Source organism: Giraffa tippelskirchi, chromosome 7 (assembly GCF_054371585.1).
Source record: "Giraffa tippelskirchi isolate mGirTip1 chromosome 7, T2T-mGirTip1v1.2.pri, whole genome shotgun sequence".
NCBI lineage: Eukaryota > Metazoa > Chordata > Mammalia > Artiodactyla > Giraffidae > Giraffa > Giraffa tippelskirchi.
The window spans coordinates 54,977,501-54,995,852 of NC_137281.1; the positions used below are offsets into that span (position 1 = coordinate 54,977,501).

The window sequence follows — 18,352 nt, forward strand, 5'->3', positions numbered from 1 at the left end:
TCTTCTGCAGCCCACTGGCCACCGCTCGGACTGTTTTGAGAAGCGGGGGAATCTATTCATTCTGTCAGGTCACGGACAGATAGACAAAAACAAAACCAGAGTCTGCACATGAGTCCTGCACAGAAATGATCACTGGACGTAATTAACCAGCGATGTGCACCACTGTGGACATTTAGAGACAATCCTTCCAACTGTCTTTTCTCCCCAACAAGCCCTGTTCACTCAAGTGTGTTCAGGTACTCAGTTACATTCAACACAGACTAATTCACTTATCCTCAACAAGTGGGCTATTGATTTTTGCCTGCTTTCAGAACAGCCTGAGGCTTTCTGAACGACAATAGTGTCCCCTATTAAAAAAAAAAAAATCCTGCGATTCCAGGGGAAATGCCCTTTCACTCCTCATAATTAGGTTTGCCTCACATTTGTCTGGACCTGTTCCTATATTCAACTTGGAGCTGCTAATTTCCACAATTCTTTTTGCGCCCTGTTTCATCACACTCTGGCATATTCCTTGCCTTTTAAAGCTGAGAGGTCATCGGGGTTTGCTTTCATTTAGTAGGGGTTTATCTGAACAAAACTTCCCTGGCATACCAGGAACAAGGCATCAGGCACTCTATTTTCTTCCTCTTTTTTTTTTTTTGGTAATTAACTTGTGAAAACCAAGTAGCCTCACATTCAAGTTTTCCCAAAGGCAAAAAGAGCAAGTCTAAGCAACCATCTGGTTTGTACTTCTGTATTTATGGCAAACACCATCCTTTACATAGAAGTAAAGATTAAAAAAATAATTGATGAAAAACATAACACAACATTTTAAATATACTAATCTCTTTAAATGAAATTACTAAATACTTTAAAAAAGGAGATTATAAACAGAGTCAATTTGTGTTGAAAAGAATGATTTGTTTTATGTTAACTATATTACTTTTTAATGACAGTCCAGTGGTAAATCTTGACTTCCTTAAAGAAACCATGATCAGCTGTGGACTCTTCTGGGGACAGCCATAAATTCTATGTGTAAGGTGAACAAAGTCCTTAATTGGGGAAGTGTCTGCATGCTTAGTCGTGTCTGACTCTTTGTGACCTTTTGGACTGTAGTCCACCAGGATCCTCTATCTGTGGTATTCTCCAGGCAAGCAGGTTTGCCGTTTCCTTCTGTAGGGGATCTTCCTGACCTAGGGATCAAACCTGCATCTCCTGTGTCTCCTGTATAGCAGGCAGATACTTTACCCTCTGAGCCATGGGGAAGCCCTAACTGGGAAAGGGGAGCAATAAATACCCCTTCTTAACAGACTCTGTCTCCTAACTGGGATGTATTTAGGCAACGGGCATTCACATAGCTGCTGTACAAAGAAATAAAGTTGCCTATCCATTTTAGATGCTGAGTCTATTAGAAACGTGCTCGTTTCAGCTTCTTTCCTTACTCAGAAGCATCTGAACTTGCATGTTAGTTATGGGGTCAAATATGGCCGCTGGAGGGAAAAAAAATAAAGAAATATGCGCGCACACACACACAACCACTCCAGCAGAAAGAGCGTTCAATTTAGTCAGGGAGAGCCTCAACCCTGTTTCATCAAGGCCTCTTCCTGCTGCTCTGATGCAGAGCAGAGATAGCTTGGCATCTGCATGAGCCCTGAAAGCCCAGGACAGAGCTTCAGACCATAGAGCCCTGCCTCCCAGGGCAAAGCCACCAAAAGGGGATTCCTGGGAGTGCTGAGTATCTAAATAATGAAATTTAACATGTTTGGTCCTTAATGAGCTTGTTATGGAAAGGACCATGCATCTGGGACTCCAGGCACATTTCTGACTCTCCAATGAGCACAGTGGTAAAAGAAAACTGGCTATCCTTTATACAAGGGCTAAAGGAAAGGGAAAAAATGCAGGGGGGCTGTCCAGAGTGGCCTTGTCTCCCCTTGGCTGAGAATGAAAAAGAAAGGGCTCCCCTGACAAGAGTCCTGCCTTTGTGTTGTGCACCTGGAGTTTTTTTTTTTTTTTTTTTTTTAGAGCTAAGGAGTCAAATCTCCAAGTATTGATTATTCACAGCGTGCCTGAGCGTGACACACCTTAAGCAAGTTGGGGGAGGCAGGAGGCCAGAGAGACAAGACTAACATTAAAAAAAATAATGACGTACAGGGCATCATCAGATGGCAAGCTTAGGGGACAGGGACACCAGACATTCCCAGACTGTCAGAGTAAAGATCTAATGAAATCTGAAAGGAAAAAAGTGAAATAGGCAGGCTGATGTGGACTCGTCAACTTTTTATTTTGCCACATTGGGGACTTTAAAAGGAAAGCAAAATCAGAGAACAAGAAAGAAAACGAAAAAAGCAGGCAAGCAATAGGAGCTCTCATATTCTGTCATGTAGCTTCCCTCAAAGCTCAGCTGGTAAAGAGTCTGCCTGCAATACAGGAGACCCCAGTTCGATTCCCGGGTTGGGAAGATCCCCTGGAGAAGGGATAGGCTACCCTCTCTAGTATTCTTGGGTTTCCCTTGTGGCTCAGCTGGTAAAGAATCTTCCTGCAATGTAGGAGACCTGGGTTTGATCCCTGGGTTGGGAAGATCCCCTGGTGAAGGGAAAGGCTACCCACTCCAGGATTCTGGCCTGGAGAATTCCATGGACTGTATAGTTCATGAGGTCGCAAAGAGTCAGACATGACTGTGACTTTCACTTTCACTATTCTGTCATCTTTATTAAAAAACATTTAAGTTCTAAAGTTTACAACAGCTTTAAAAAAAGAGATACAATGTGTTTAATGAGAAGCTCACTACTTTGTGTCTATTTTCTCCATTTGTAAATAGTCTGGTGAAAATGTGGTCACAGATGGGACTCTGGTTTCTGAAAGATGACGACTCTGCTCCTCTCATTCAGGTTCCAGGTCTCAGCATCATCCAAGCACTCATGAGCCCCCTGAACACTGGCTGAATAAAAGAGGGGGCCAGGTGGTAAAGAACCTGTCTGCGGGAGACACGGGTTCAATCCCTGGGTGAGGAAGATCCCTTGGAGTAGAAAATGGCTACCCACTCCAGTATTCTTGCCTGGAGAATCCCATGGACAGAGGAGCCTGGCAGATTGCAGTCCAGGGTGCGGGGTTGGGGGGTGAGGGTCACAAAGAGTCGGACACGAGTAAACACACACACACACATACACACACACTTACAAATGAACATCTGTCAAGAAGAGCGATGCCCAGGGTGTCGGGGAGGAGAGGATGGAATGGCAGACCAAGAAGGCGTTGGTCTGGGGAAGAAATGAGGACACGCACCCCAGGAGTTACAGTGTGTACCAGAAACCTTTGAGGACCACCCACCTGCACGCTCTTTAGTGCTCCCCAAAGGGGGTGCCAGCTAACCCACCAAGATCCAGGTGGGTGGAGAGCAGTTGCGTGTCCTCATCCCAAGCCCACTGGATCCAACCAGATAAGCAACAAAGTCATGTTAGAGGAAAGAGATGACTCACGACACTTGTTACAGAATAAGGCAGTTACTATGGTCCAGGGTGACTAGGGTCCCTGGCCTAGGGGCCACTGCAAATGGGGATTTGTAGCACGACAGAGATGGGGTTCAGCCTCAGCATTAGAGAGTGGGGGCAGGGGGATGTGATTAGCAAGACGGTAGAGTCTTTCTGGCTACATGACCTAAATGGATTCTTGGTGAAGGCAGATCAGGGTGCTCAGATACTACCCAGGGCACAGGAGGCGATGAGGAAGGTACTGGGATGCTGAGGGTGGGGGATTCTCACCAGACCAACTTGATAGAACTCCTGGAGCGGCCATGCAAAAGAGGACACGGACGTCTAAAAGCTGAGGACTGACTGGTAAGAGGGTTCAGAGCAGGCAGATGAAAGGCTGCTCAAGGAAAGACTCTGTCATGGGATACATCAACTCCATCTCAAGGCATAAATTATTGGGACTGACATATATGCAGTGTTGAAACTATGTATAATATAGACAGCTAATCAGAACCTACTGCATAGCTCAGGGGACCTTTCTTAACTGCTCTGGGATGACTCAAATGGAAAGGAAATCCAAAAAAAAGAGAGGGTATAGTAAACATATAGCTGATACACTTTGCTGTACAGTAGAAACTAACACAGCATTATAAAGTAACCACATGCTAATAAAAATTAACTTTAAAAAATCATCAAAAAAAAGTATGACAAGTCAAATAGCAGAGATGCATGTCCCTGATCAAGCCTCAACTTTCTCATCTGTGAAATGGATAAAGGCAGTTTCTACTCCCAGGCGGCCTGAATGAGAATCCTACAGTATAAAGCCGTGAAAACCACTTTCTCTGGTGTCCAGTGTGAAACCATCATTCAAGAAAGACGATGATTATTATCACTGTGACTATCATCATGAGAATGGAACGGCTGCTTGGGAAAGGATATGGCTGCTTCAGAACTCATTCTGTCTTTTGAGTGCAAAGAGGTGATGCTATTAGCACGCTGCCTCTCATTGTCAAACCAATAAAATCTATCCGGAATAGAACATGACGGTAAGATGTGAATGGAAACATGCTAAAGGAACAAGTGACTCCCACAGTACTCCACGCTCTGACAAAAGAAGGATTCTGTTCGTGTGATTAGTTCAAAACAGTGTATTAAGCCCAGAGGAATCGTTCTTAAAGTAAGGCTCTAATTTTAGGAGCCTGAGGAAGGCTGCATTTTAATAGGATATTTCATTGTACCCCACATACAAAACTATTGTTTGCCTGACTCTATAATTTATTGTTAGACCGACACGGCGCTATTAACTGTGGCAAAATGAAACATGGGATGATTCCACTAATAAAACAATCGGTTCACAAGGCAAAGCACAGCTCGGCTGTTTAAACAGAGCAGAATACCCCTGAGTAGAGATCTACATAGTCTAATATTCCCAGTTGGAATTTCACCTTCCTCTACTCTTTCGCGGAGAAAAATCATTGAAATTGTCTGGTAACAATACCGTTACTGTCTCCTTAACTTAATCCTTTGTTCCTCCCAAAGAAAAGACTGCCGCTGATTATGAATATTCCATGCTCCAATTTCCATCAATTAATATACTACCGTATTCTTAGTATGGTATTAATAGCTTCTTGATTTACGTTAGAGAGTGTATTTTACACCAAGGGTGAAGCTCTCTTCTAACGGCTTTAACAGAAAGTGCTTATATAAAAAGAACTTACAATTTGGAAAATGGAGGTGGGAGGGTATGGATAATTGCTGGGAAAGAATATATTCTATTCTCCTTCCGTTTTTTTTTTTTCTCCTCTCTGCTGGGGAATTCCTGTCCCCTAGTCAAGGTGGGGCAGGACAGGTCTCCCCCGAACCACCTCTGTCCTTCGACCTTCCATCTGTGAAGAGACATTTGGAGCTGAGCTGGTGTTTCACGGTGGGTCTGCTGCCAACTGTCTGCGGAATGCAGAGTCTGCAGTTCACCTTGCACAAAAAACCAGAACAAGCGGAGAGGAGCCCAGCCCCCATCCAGGTGACTAAAAAGAGGCAGGTGGTAGTGAAGAAGAAAGGGACGGTGGAGATGAAGGGAGAGATGCCAGCCTGGGGAGAGGTTCAGCCCACTCTGCAGGGAGCGAGTGGGGTGTCGCTTACACGCCCCGAGCCCTAGACACCTCGCCTGGAAGAGCACGCATCCATGTCCAGCACTGAGAGCTGTGTGTGTGCGCCGTGCTTCTCAGGGAGGCGGAAAAGTGGAGGAGGCTCTGGAAGGACGGGAGGTGCCCTGCACCCACCCCCCCCCCCCGGTACATCCAGAGCCACAGACGCCCTGCAGGATTGAGACGGCTGTGGGGTCGGCACGCAGGCTGCCCCTAGGCAACTCCACAGAGACTCCCAGGCCCGAGTCACCCCCACGAGGACCTTCCAGGCTGCTCCACGCCTCTGGCTCCAAGAATGGACACACTCAAAGGGGCTGTGCAGAGGCGTCGACGTCTAGAACTCCTCTGATGGCCTGTGCTCAGGGCTCCTGCTTTTACTGCCCTGTTGTCCTGCTAGAATTCCACTGTGGTTTTGACGATCAGCAGGATTTACCCGTGGAACCGGCCGACTCTGGTCTCAGTCCCCCACTGTGCGGTCTCACGACTTGTCGCACCATAACATGAGGAGGTGGGTTCCAAGGGGAAGTCACAAATGACATACTTCAACCCCTGCTTCCACAGAGGCATGGTCCATGAAGGGTTAAAAAAAAAAGATGTGAACTCATTGTCAATATTTAAAAGCGGAGATAATTCCTCCAAAAATCCTGAGTCCCTGTTTCTCTTTAAAAACACTCTCAGCAACAAATCCGGAGCTGGGCAGTTGTTACTCTGATATTTTAGTCTCCACTTGGTCCATTTCTTCATTTGTGTGAACTTACAGGGGATCTCGGAGAAGGCAATGGCACCCCACTCCAGTCCTCTTGCCTGGAAAATACCAGGGATGGCAGAGCCTGGTGGGCTGCAGTCCATGGGGTCGCTAAGAGTCGGACACGACTGAGCGACTTCACTTTCACTTTTCACTTTCATGCACTGGAGAAGGAAATGGCAACCCACTCCAGTGTTCTTGCCTGGAGAATCCCAGGGACGGGGGAGCCTGGTGGGCTGCCGTCTATGGGGTCGCAGAGAGTTGGACACGACTGAAGTGACCTAGCAGCAGCACAGGGGATCTCACAGCATCTCTGACTCCTAAAAACGCTCGAGTCCAGGCACCGTCACTTAGAGAGAGTCATGTGTCCTTGTCCAGTATGGACCCATTCCCAGGGCACGTCTGCCAGATGCCTCCTAAAGACGCCCCTTGCATCCCCCAGGCCACTCTGAGAAAGCTTTATCCTCGTTAACCCTCCCTGGTTAACCCTCTCACCTAAACCTGAGTTATCCGGGAGATGCGCCCCTGCCCGCCCAGCCCTTCAGAGGCTGCTCTGAGACACAGGTTGCCGCTGTTGTTCAGTCACGAAGTTGGTCTGACTCTTTGCAACCCCGTGGACTGCACGCTAGATCTCCCCGTCCTCCACTATCTCCCGAGGTTTGCTCAAATTCATGTCAGTTGAGTCAGTGATGCTATCCAACCATCTCATTCTCTGTCGCCCTCTTCCCCTCCTGCCTTCAATCTTTGCCGGCATCACGCTCTTTTCTATCATGCTCTTTGCATCAGGTGGCCAAAGTACTGGAGCTTCAGCATCAGTCCTTCCAATGAATATTCAGGGTTGATTTCTTTTAGAGTTGACTAGTTTGAGCTCCGCGAAGTCCAAGGATCTCTCAAGAGTCTTCTAGAGCACCACAGTTCAAAAGCATCAATTGTTCAGCCTTCCTTATGGTCCAACTTTCACATCTGTACATGACTACTAGAAAAACCATAGCTTTGACTAGATGGACCTTTGTCAGCAAAGTGATGTCTCTGCTTTTTAATATGCTGTCTAGGTTTGTCATAGCTTTCCTGCCAAGGAGAAAGCCCTGAGATGCAGGAGCCAATGGTGATTGACAGGGTTGGGCTTTGCTGTATTTCTCGTAAATCTGTGTCAGGAACAATTAAATGGCGAGGGCTGGAAAAGAGATGGATGGACCCCTCCTGAGGCCATGTCTACACATGACCAGAGCCATTCACGAGGCCGGCTGAGTGAAAAACACCAGTCAGAGGGGCCTGGTGATTGAACTGACAGGCTGATTCCCCAGCCAGGGAAGGCAGCCTTGGGCTATGGCTGGGGGCAGGGCAGCTGGACCTTTGGTTTTTTTTCTCCTCCATTTAAAGCACTTTGCAGAGCCTCGAGCCTGGGGTAGAGATTCAGTTCAGTGTCTGTGGATTGATTGATTAATTTAAAGCCCCTGAGAGATCCTGCGGGCTCACAGATAAAGCTGGATGAGCTGAGAATTTCCCTGTCTTCCTCAAAAGGAAAATGTTCAAGAAGCAGCCCCTAATTGGAGATGATTTACATTTCTGTCCTGATCTCAGAACTGGAGGAGCGGACAAGAGCCTCCATCAGCAACCACAGGAGTCTGGTCCAGAATCGCTGCAGGGTCCCATTCTTGCCCGACACCTTTGAGACATGGACCGGCTGCGGCCTCAGAATGTGATTCGTTTGTTTAGACCATGGGGGTCAAATAAGTTCTGACCTTTACTGCCAATTCTGCCTAACAAGCAGGCCAATAAAATGCCCTGTGTCTCAGTTTCCCTGGTGAGAAATGGGGATTCTCATGAGCTACTGCCATCAGGTGCCCGGCACAGTCTCAGAAGAGATGCTCGCCGGAAGGTACCTGTTACTGTGCAGGGGACTGTGAAGATGCCAGATGTGAGTTCCCAAGTGTGGAAGATAAAACCCCAGGGGCTGCTCTAACTCAGATGAAAGGACCCTCATGCCCTTTCTGGGCATTCCATAGTCAAGTGGATATTAATGCCTTTTGCATTTTAGTGGAGTAATGTGCCTCACTTTACCACTGTAATTTTGAAAGGATACATCCTTTCAAAACGTTTCCCTGCCAATGACCATAGAACACCCCACCCTGGTGTTGTCTGCCTGCGAGGAAGTCCGGTTAAGGGACCCATGGGTCCCCTAAGTCTCTCCTCCAGTGAGTCTCTCACCCTAGAGAGAGATCTCTGGCTATTTGCTAAATTCTATCAGAGCAAAATGAACCACAGTGCATAGAGAAGTTGGGGGTTGGGGGTGAGGGGTGGACCAGGATGTGAAGTTAATAACAACTTATGAATTCAATTTGCATTCCCCCCTTGATTTTAACCCAATCTACATGAGCTTTCCAAAACAGGCAGTCATTTGAAATCCTCCCACGTGACGGACAGTCTTAGATGTTTTAAAACACCATCTCTTTAATAGACCGTGCCACACAATGTGGTTTTAACTGGTTCTAGGATATTCTGATGGTGAAATATTTTCTGTTTCTGGGCCAGAACTGGTCATTTCTTCTTGAGAATATGATGTTTGAAAATCAGTTCTTCCTATTATAGATTTCTCCCTCAGCTTGTAGAAAATCCATGATTCCCTAAACATTGGTCTTTGAAAGCACATTGACTAAAATCTTCATGCTTAATTCATGAAGCGCAGTCTGGAGATTAGTGGAGCTGGACACAGACCAGGAATACTTTATCATATTCTAATAAGCAGAGGCTGAAAATTGCATTTCTAAAGCTACAGTATTAAAGGGCACGCCGCAAAACATGACCCAAACATAACTCAGTAGTTTTACAGTGTCTGAAAAGGCTTTGATATGATAAAGTATGCTGACGAGGGGAATAAACACAACTAGAAATTTCTGAATTTAAAAAGGAGAAAGTTTGTGTGTATGTGTGTAGGGAAGGAGGTGGTGCTTGGCAAACATTCAGTATATTTGTGGAAAAATATATATTATAAACTCATATATTGTGATTTGTAGTAAACCAGCATTGACTATTGAGTCATAGGATAGAAGATCACTACAGCACCACAATTTAGGGGGTTTGGAAAGTGTCAAAGGAAAAAATAAAGAAAGAGAGCCTAATGAGGTTAATTTAAAGGTTTCCAGAAAAACGTAAGTGCTGGCTTTTCAACCTTCCTTAAAACAGGTCACCGGCACTGTTTCCAAAAGCAGAAGGCAAGGAGTATGGGGGCCAAACACGTGAAGGTTGACTGGAAATGTTGCTCAGAATATGGTGCAGGATAAAAGTCCTCCCCCAAATTATCTGCAAAATGATGGCCATGTGTCAGAGCAAACACAGAACCCAACTACGTACACCAGTAGGGGTGGGAGCACCTATGCAGCACCTGGCACACAGTAGGGGCTAGTAAGTATCTGTGTGATCGGCTGGATGGATTCATGGATGAGGGAGAAAGAAAGCAATGGCAAACACGTCCTGTGCATGCCATGAAAGCCATGGAGACTGCTGGATCTACTCTACTGAGTGCTTGCTAAGCTGTTTTTCCTTTTACAGAGGCTGCTGCTGCTGCTGCTGCTAAGTCGCTTTAGTCATGTCCAACTCTGTGCGACCCCATAGATGGCAGCCTACCAGGCTCCCCCATCCATGGGATTCTCCAGGCAAGAACACTGGAGTGGGTTGCCATTTCCTTCTCCAATGCGTGAAAGTGAAAAGTGAAAGTGAAGTTGCTCAGTCGTGTCCGACTCCCAGCGACCCCATGGACTGCAGCCTACCAGGCTCCTCTGTCCATGGGATTTTCCAGGCAAGAGTACTGGAGTGTGGTGCCATTGCCTTCTCCATTTACAGAGGCAGCCGCTGTTTAAAATAAATGAAGCGTTCGGTCGGGAACAGTTCTCACAAAGCCAGTAAGTTAGCCTGGACTCACTGGCAGCTCCAAGATCTCTCTGCAGGAGCAGGTGGGGGTGAGGAGCAGTGACGCAGTGGGAAGGGGAAGGGGTGCTGGCCCCCAGAGGATACACCTTTAAACCACAGAGCATGAGTACCGCATATGGGAGAGTTGGCCATCGGTGGGTGTCTGTGATCCCCACTCCTCAAAGCCAGCTCTCAACACTGCTGAGATCAGAGTGGAAAGATCAGAGCAGCCCAAACCTGCTGATTTCTAGGATTTTCTTTTCCTGGGTGTGCACGCACACAAGTGCTTCACTCACTTCAGGGAGCAGAGCTTATCTTCCTTTCTATCCTTCCTGCGTCACCCCCACCAGAATCTCCCTGCAGGTCTCTGCTCACACAGCCCGGGCCTCCTCCACCACTCCAGACGTTAGCAGAGGAGGGGTCCTCTTTACTAGCTGGCTCCCCTCATCCTTCAGGTCCCCAGTGACCTCCTTCTTGGAGGCCACCTTGGCCGCCCCATGCACCCTGGCCGACCGGACTAGCTACTCCTGGGGGTTAGAGAGCATCTCAGTCAGCGCCACCATCACCCTGGTGACGCTTGAACCGTTACACACCTTCCCCCTCCTCCCCAGACGATACACTCACTAAGGGCCAACAACTTGACAGGTAACCCACTGCCTCCCCAGGCCAAGCACTGAGCCTGCCAAGGTGGGATCTGAAAATATATTTATTGCCTGAAATGAATGCAGCAACGAAGGTGGTGATCCCATAATATACAATCCTAAAGGGAGACTGTGGACATCCTCCTCTCTTTTGCATTTCACTTATCCTTAGGGGAAAAAAAAAGAAAAAAGAATTAATTCTAAGGTATTTAAGCAGGTATGTATGTCAGATACAACTACAGAAAATTTGACTGCTATAAAAATGAGCAGGAATAACAAAGAATGAAAAACAACCCAAATTCACAGCACTTAGTAATTTCCTCACTTTGAGTGTAAATTTTACCCCTTTGCACCCTGATAGTCTTTTCCACCGCACTGAATTCACATTTCTGACAGTTGTACCTGCTGAGCCATCCCAAAGCTGTTCTCAGCGTGTTCACACATCAGGGCATCCTCACTGGCTGATCATCATGAGCACACTGGGAGAGGTGACTGTAGTCAGGAGGCAGAGACTCAGGGCACACTGTCAGAAGATGTGGCCTTACATACAGCTGTTTGAAGCCACAGATGGACCTGTTGGTTGCAAAGACATGCCACAGTCACCACGGATGCGTGGTCTCAAACAGAACTTCAAGTCACGTGCTGGAGGGGGACAGGAATCACGCAGCTGCCAGCTGAGGGTGGTTGGGGCGTTGCAGACCAAGGCCACGAGAAGACTCTCAGAGGTGAGCCAGGGGGACTGGGCTTTGGCTCCGGTTTCAAGGAAGGCGAGAGATCCATTTCCAGGTGCTCCTGTCCCTGTGACTTCCTTCGTCCTGTGACTGCCAGCCCTTGTGCTGGGAGTATGCTGTCTGACTGTGTCTTGTATTAACACAGCAACAGTTGGCAAGGTGGCACGTGTCCACCCACCCTCGGTGGCGGCTTTTGGAAGGTCTGTAATATCTTCTCTTGGAACTGGCGCCGTGGCAGCAGCCCCATCTGTGCGCCTGCCTCCAGCCGGACCTGCGTCTCCTGCCAGACCCCTCCCCTGAACCACGAGGGTTCCCCAGGCTGGCTCCCTTTCCCCAGGGCCTTCGATGGTAACCACGGGGTCCTGAGGAAAGGGAGTCTCGGCTTTCCAGGGAGATCAGCCCGTCTTGTCCCCTTAATTATTATTCCTTACTTGCAATATGCATCAGCCAGTATTTAAATAAACAATGAGGGATTTCAAACAGAGAAACTATGAAAATGAAACTGCTTTAATTTACATCCCATGGGACTGAGGCAGTGGACTTCTCTGAATGCCAAATAAATAAATACAAACTTAAGTAAGTGTCAGGTTGGGGGTAGTCTATGAATCTAAAGTGGGATGTAGGAGTTAGCATGGCCCACAGCAACTTATTAGTCTCCATGCTCCCAAGAAGTGCTGCCCGGGGTTCCTTTAAATATAGAAAACAGAACTGCACCAGAAATACCAGTCCCTCCAGGAAGGGAGGTGGAAAGGCCATGGTTGATCAGACCAGAAATGATGAGTCTTGGCCAGCTGAGGACTGAGATTTGGCATAGGAGTTTTGTACCAGGGCAAGGTAGACAGGGTGAGCCGTGTTTCAGCTGACATAAGCCAAAAGACAACAAGACAGCCCTGGGGTCCCTCCTCCACCCACGCTGTCAAGAGTCAGGTAACGTGGAGAGAGGTCAGACCTTGCTCCGGCAGATACAGAAGCAGGAGCCATCTGAGGACCTGCTCCGACAGTGTGGCTGAGAACAAGCACCTAGGGGAATCTCGGGGCCTGACCTGGCAGTGCTGCGTGGGGTGATGGGAATGGATGTACACGCATATGCACGTGGCTTCGCTTGGTCTACGGGGTTAAAAAGGCCCCAAGGATGCCAGGAGATGAAGCCAAGGCCAGATTAAAGGATGGGCATTAATAAAGCAGGGGAAAGAGCAGATGAGAAGTGGCTTTATGATGCTCTCATCAGGGACTTGGTAAGCGTTATCACGCCTCATCCTCAAAAGGCTCTTCCCAGGCTGGGAGAAGAAGAAACTGGGACAAACATAGGTGTCCCTGACGACACACGCTACAGACAGTGATGGTGAGAGGCAGAGGCAAGCTCAGGTCACCGGCCTCCCCCTGCGGTTGCCAGAGTAAGAAGCCCAGGGATCATGGCTCTCTGTTCCCAGTGTGGAACCAGATGCACCACTGGACCCAAGTACACACGATGCTGCCAGCTTTCCCTCTGGTCCGCTGTCTCTGTCTCACCTCTCCTCTCTGATTCTCTGTGTGTGGACATGTCTTTCCACACCGGCACACTCCTCTTTTTACAACGGACAGCCTTCCTCCGTGCACCATGGGAGGGTGCTGCGAAGCGGCAGGGCCCCCGGCGTAGCTGTGCAGGGTGAAGGCACGCAGGAGCCTTCTTCGCCAGCTACAGCAGAGACGTCCCAGGAAGGACACAGAGTGCCCTGGTTTTCTGGGTGCTCAGTCCTCAACCCAGCACTTCAGCCAGGAGGCAGGTACCGGGGCCGGTCAGACCTGGGTCTAGTGCCCATCCCCACAGGTGTGGGGGGTCACAGTGGTACTTTTGAGATCAGCAATCCTATCTCCACCATAAAGAGGGAGACAGAGGCATCCCAAGGAAGACAGGGCACTGTGAGTGGTATGAGGGTGATGGGAAAAAATGCTGGACATCTTAGTTACAAAAACAGAAAAAAATCAGGATAAAGCCCTGTGAACCTTGAAAGAACAGTGCAGGGGAGAAAGGCAGGCTGAGAGGCAGCAAACGCCAGGATGGGGCCATGTTGCCAGTGGTCTTAGAACGAGTCTTGCGTGGGGCTTTCTAGAAGGCTCCCTGAAAGGCAGAAGGTTGGCCCATTCTACCATTTCTCTCCTTCATGCTGCCTGGCCACTCTCAACTGGGGGATACCCTGGAGATGGAGACAGTGTTGCCAAGCAGGAGGAGAGGCAGGGTCACTGAGGACTTTGTGGGCTGGCCACGCCAACTGCAGGCGGCTCGCTCCCCTTCGATGTGAAAGAATTTTGCCACCCTGGGGGTGCCCTTGTTACCAGCAGCCAAGTGCAATTCCTGAGGTCCTCACCTGGGCACCAGTCCCCCAGGCCTGGGTCCTTACCTGGACCGCCAGTGACAGCAGGCCTGCTCTGCCTTCTTCCTCCTGCTTCAGCTGCCAGACACCCTGAGACTCCAGGGCCGGAGAAACAAGCCCCTCTCCTCACGATATAAATGCTTCCCTCCTTATCCCGTGTGTAATGCACTCGTCCCTCCACCTCCTCACAGCTATCATTCAACTCAGGGATGCCCAAGGAACTGGAGGGAGCTCAGCATCATGAAGCACGAGGATGCTAATCTGAGATCCTGCCACTCCTCCCCAAATACCAGCTCTGGGCAGAATATACCTATCATCTATCTGCTTGGCTGAATTAGAATCTGACCTCTGAACGTTGATACAGTTGAAACAACACAAAACTAAGATAACGCAGCTACTTTGCAGGAAGCTTCCTTGTTGACCAGACCTTGTGTGTGTGTGTGTGTGCATGTGTGTGTGTTTTAATGTGATGGTGAGCTTTATTTTCTCATATGTACATCATATATTGTAATACGAAATGGATATTGACTGCAGCTGGGGTGGATATCCACATGTATTGACCTCAGAGGTAAATATTGACTGAGACAAAGGTAAAATCGATGCTTACCTTGAGGGATAATAAATCTGGATATCTATTGAAATAAGAAGTCAATAGGCACATTGTTACAAACACCCGTGGTTATAGTCACTTGAGCAAATTTGTACAGTGAGTGGTCAGCGGTTGTTTTGTAGAAACGAGAGGCAGTGGTGGAGGCCCGCGGAGGCCGCACTGACTGTCTGCTTTTCCTTTACTCCTCTTTCCGTTTCGTCACCAGCCAGCCTGGGACTAGGTATGTCACCCCACCCTACCCTGTTAAAGGAAGTAGCTCAGCCTGTTTTCAGGAGACGGTTACTGAATTAGGAATCTGCATTGTGGCTCAGATGGCAAAGAATCTGCTTGCAGTGCAGGAGACCCAGGTTCGATCCCTGGATCAGGAAGATCCCGTAGAGAAGGGAATGGCTATCCACTCTAGTATTCTTGCCTAGAGAACTCCACACAGAGTCAGACATGCCTGAGTATGCATGCAAACACTGGTTATTGGGGGGAGAAATCTGATATGGGTATCCCCATTTTATAGCCCAATAAACTGAGGCTCAGAGGACTTGAGAAACTCATCTGACAGAGATGATAAAGGGAGATGCCTAAATTCAAAACTGATTGATGCTGAACTTGTTATCTTGTAACACATCACTGTCTCCTGATGACTGTCATAAAACTGGGACTCGGGTGACAGAGATGTCAGAGAAAGGTGAAAGCAGAGACCGGAGCAGGTGAGGAAGAATCTTTTTGGGGCAGAAAGTGACAGTAACAACTTCTTTGCAAAAATGGATGGGAAATTTTTGTGACGCCACTTGCCGTCACTGCTGTAGATCTCACCGTCATCACAGCTGAGCTTTGGTGAGTCGTGACTACGGGCCAGGTACCGTGTTATTAAGCGTCTTACAGACCTGATTTAGATACGGTCTCACAACCCTGCGGGGTCCTGTAGTTGGTGACCCGACCACCTATCCAGTTTCCGCTCTCCGTCTCTCCCTCTATGGCTGAGCTCAGCCTTGGTCAGCCATCAGCTCCTCCCCTGTACAACAACACAGGAGTCTCAGCTTCCAAGCACAGTGGGCACAGAAGCTGCCCTGGAGACTGTCTGCATGCAGGCACTTGACACAGTTCTGGCCAAGGAGACGTGAGCGTAGGTCTGTTGACAGGCCTCTTGGAAAAGGCCTCCTTGTTCTGAGAGATCCACGTGGGGACAAGGTGCCTTTTCCCCCCAGTGTTATGCTCCCTGGTTCCCGTGCTGGGAACTGCTGCAGCCATCCTGAAAATGTGAGGGAGATGACAACTGAGGAGGAGGCTGACGGACACTCAGAGAAGCGGAGCCAGATCAAAATGTGCCACCTCGTTAGCCACCCCACTCTGGACTCCAGACTAGGCTGGATAACACACTTCCATATACTATGGCCACTGCAAGTTGAGTTTCCTGTCATCTGCAGCCCAGACCATCTGAACTGGTACACATGGAGAGACCCAGGCTTAGGAATGTTGAGTGTTACCTGCAGCAACTAGAACAGTCTAACTCCACAGTCTGAGTTCTTAACGGCTCCTCGGCAACCATCCCAGGCCACCTCCCATTTGAGGCTTATACCAAGGCCTGCTGGAAACTGGGTCCTGCAAATGAAATCAACTGGAACTGACAATGATCCCCTCTATCTGACCTTGCAATGCCTTACTCTAAGCATTGTGTAACAGGCATCCTTCCAAGACCTATTCCTTTCAGACGCCTAGGCTTTCAAAACTGTTTTAATGAATCACAAGACATTTCTCCTGGCCTTCATGTATCAACTCTGAGAGAACCTGATTAAGGTTCCTCAACACCTAATATTACAACTTATCAAATGGCTTCCATTTGAGAAACCATATCATGTGCTTTCAGTTCTCTTTGCCCAACCTACTCTCTCTTCCCCAACTGGAACATCTGTTTTTAATTCCTCAATGAGCAGCAAAAATGACAGAATTAAAGGGTGTTTTCCTCCACTCTTCTTGAGCATGGCTGCCATCCTGGCTCTGCCTTCCACACCAATAAAACACCATGCTGCACCTCCTGTGGGAGCCCCGAACACACTCGATTCCTTCCGTAATCCTCCACTGAGCACCTGCTAGCTTTTTCCTAGATGTGTCTCTCTCCTTAAAGACAGGAACTGCATTTCATTTATTTATGGAACCTTAGGACCGAACACAGTACTGACCTGTGGGAGTAAGCACAGAATTGAGTGATAATTATAGATTTCAGCTAGGGTGGGAGGTGTCATCAACAATGAGATCCTTTTGGAAAATTCCAATGAATACCAAATTATAGGAAGACTCTTTTGCCCTAGAGTTTTCCATCTTCTTTCACCTTCCAGCTAAGAAGCAGCATCAAGGTTAATCCTTCCTGGTTTTTTATTCCACAGAAAAAAGGAGGAAAATAAAAGCCAGCAGACAGGTTACAACACAGTTATATAGGGGAAGCCAAAGGAAAATGAAGAGTCACACACTCTCAGCTCCATCTTACCTTCATAAGCCTCTATTTTTACAGGGACCTGGAGCACTTTTTATCATCCATTTATTCATTATCTTTATACCATTACCAGAAACTGACACTTGAGCAACAGCCTCTCTACTGTAGCTTCTCTGCGGTGTCCGGGGGCCCAGCGAGGGGCACACTAGGGGAGTCACTGAACAGTCTAATCCACTGAGGAACCAGATTCAGCAAAAAGGCAAAGACCTTTGGACTCAGACTTAATTACACCACAGACTCCCCAGGGTTCTTCGGTTGGTCTCCATAACCATGTGCGCCAATTCCTACAGCAGGTCTCCTCCATCTGTCTGTCTACACGTGTGAGTAAGTGTCCAGCCATCCAACCATCTACATCCTATCAGTTCTGCTTCTCTGGAGAACCCTAACACAGGTGGCAGGGGTCAGACGAAACTAATGTGTCAGTATGGCGATCCCCCAGAAAAGACACTGCAACATGGCTACTAAACAGTCTGAATGGCAAAGTAGGGAACAGTCATCTCTTCCCAGAAGGCCAAGGTTCTCCCCCTTTCTCCCCCTCCTCCACCGTGACCATCACGGTCACAGAAGCCTGCACACCTCCCCAGGGACCATTCTGGATGTCTTCTCTTCACCCCCAGCACCTTGTTGAGTGGGTGCCACAGAGCAGGTGTTCGATCAACTGATGTTAAGAGAGTAAGGTGTTAAAGTATGAGGAGGAACCCGGGACACTCTTAGCAGGGATGAACACTGCTAAGGGTCCAGGGGAAGGAATGGCCTCACCTTCTCTGAGCCTCCGTGTCATCATAGGAAAGAAACCCAAAAACCAACTAACCCATCCTACAAGTGGCTTTGATAAGTTTCATGATTCTAGTAGCAGAAGCCTCACTCCTGTTCAGAACCTGCTTTAAGCGAGTCACGAAGCCACTTCCGAGTCCAAGAGAGGGTGGATTTTGCTGTTGAGCTAGCGCTTCCTGACAGCTGGGCTCATCGGAGTACAGAGAGGCCCCATCACGTCCCCCCAGGACAGCAACTAAGCAGGCCACCACCGGCAGGCTCAGGAAATCAGGCTGCTAATTCAAGGCAATGGCCTGAATCTTCATTATCTGCACCTAAAAACCATGAGTCAGCTCTCCTTCTGTTTGCCCATTCGCGTTTGGGGGTTTCATCACCTGGAGAGGATTTCAAGGGCTTCAGCTGGAGCAGAAGAGCGCCCCCAGGGAAATCTTGGCCACATGCCCCATGAGCACTGACCCTCCCTGTAGTATGCGAGGCCCACCCGCAGCAACGCAGTCGAGGTCACACAGGAAACAGACCCAA

At 48.4% G+C, this 18,352-nt stretch overlaps 1 protein-coding gene across 16 annotated transcripts in view; it reads right to left on the reverse strand.

The window, feature by feature from the left end:
* The window catches only part of WWOX (WW domain containing oxidoreductase), a 918,690-nt gene that overhangs the window by 503,395 nt on the left and 396,943 nt on the right, over positions 1 to 18,352 (reverse strand). The window contains exon 9 of one of the 16 annotated variants that reach the window (XM_081513875.1): positions 10,930 to 11,049. The exons of 14 other annotated variants lie outside the window; for them this stretch is intronic. In XM_081513875.1, coding sequence (XP_081370001.1) covers positions 11,041 to 11,049 — 9 coding nt within the window. In that variant the 3' untranslated portion in view covers positions 10,930 to 11,040. Of the gene's footprint in view, positions 1 to 10,929; positions 11,456 to 18,352 lie in introns of those variants that run through there. One more of the 16 variants, XM_081513866.1, reaches the window with a different exon arrangement.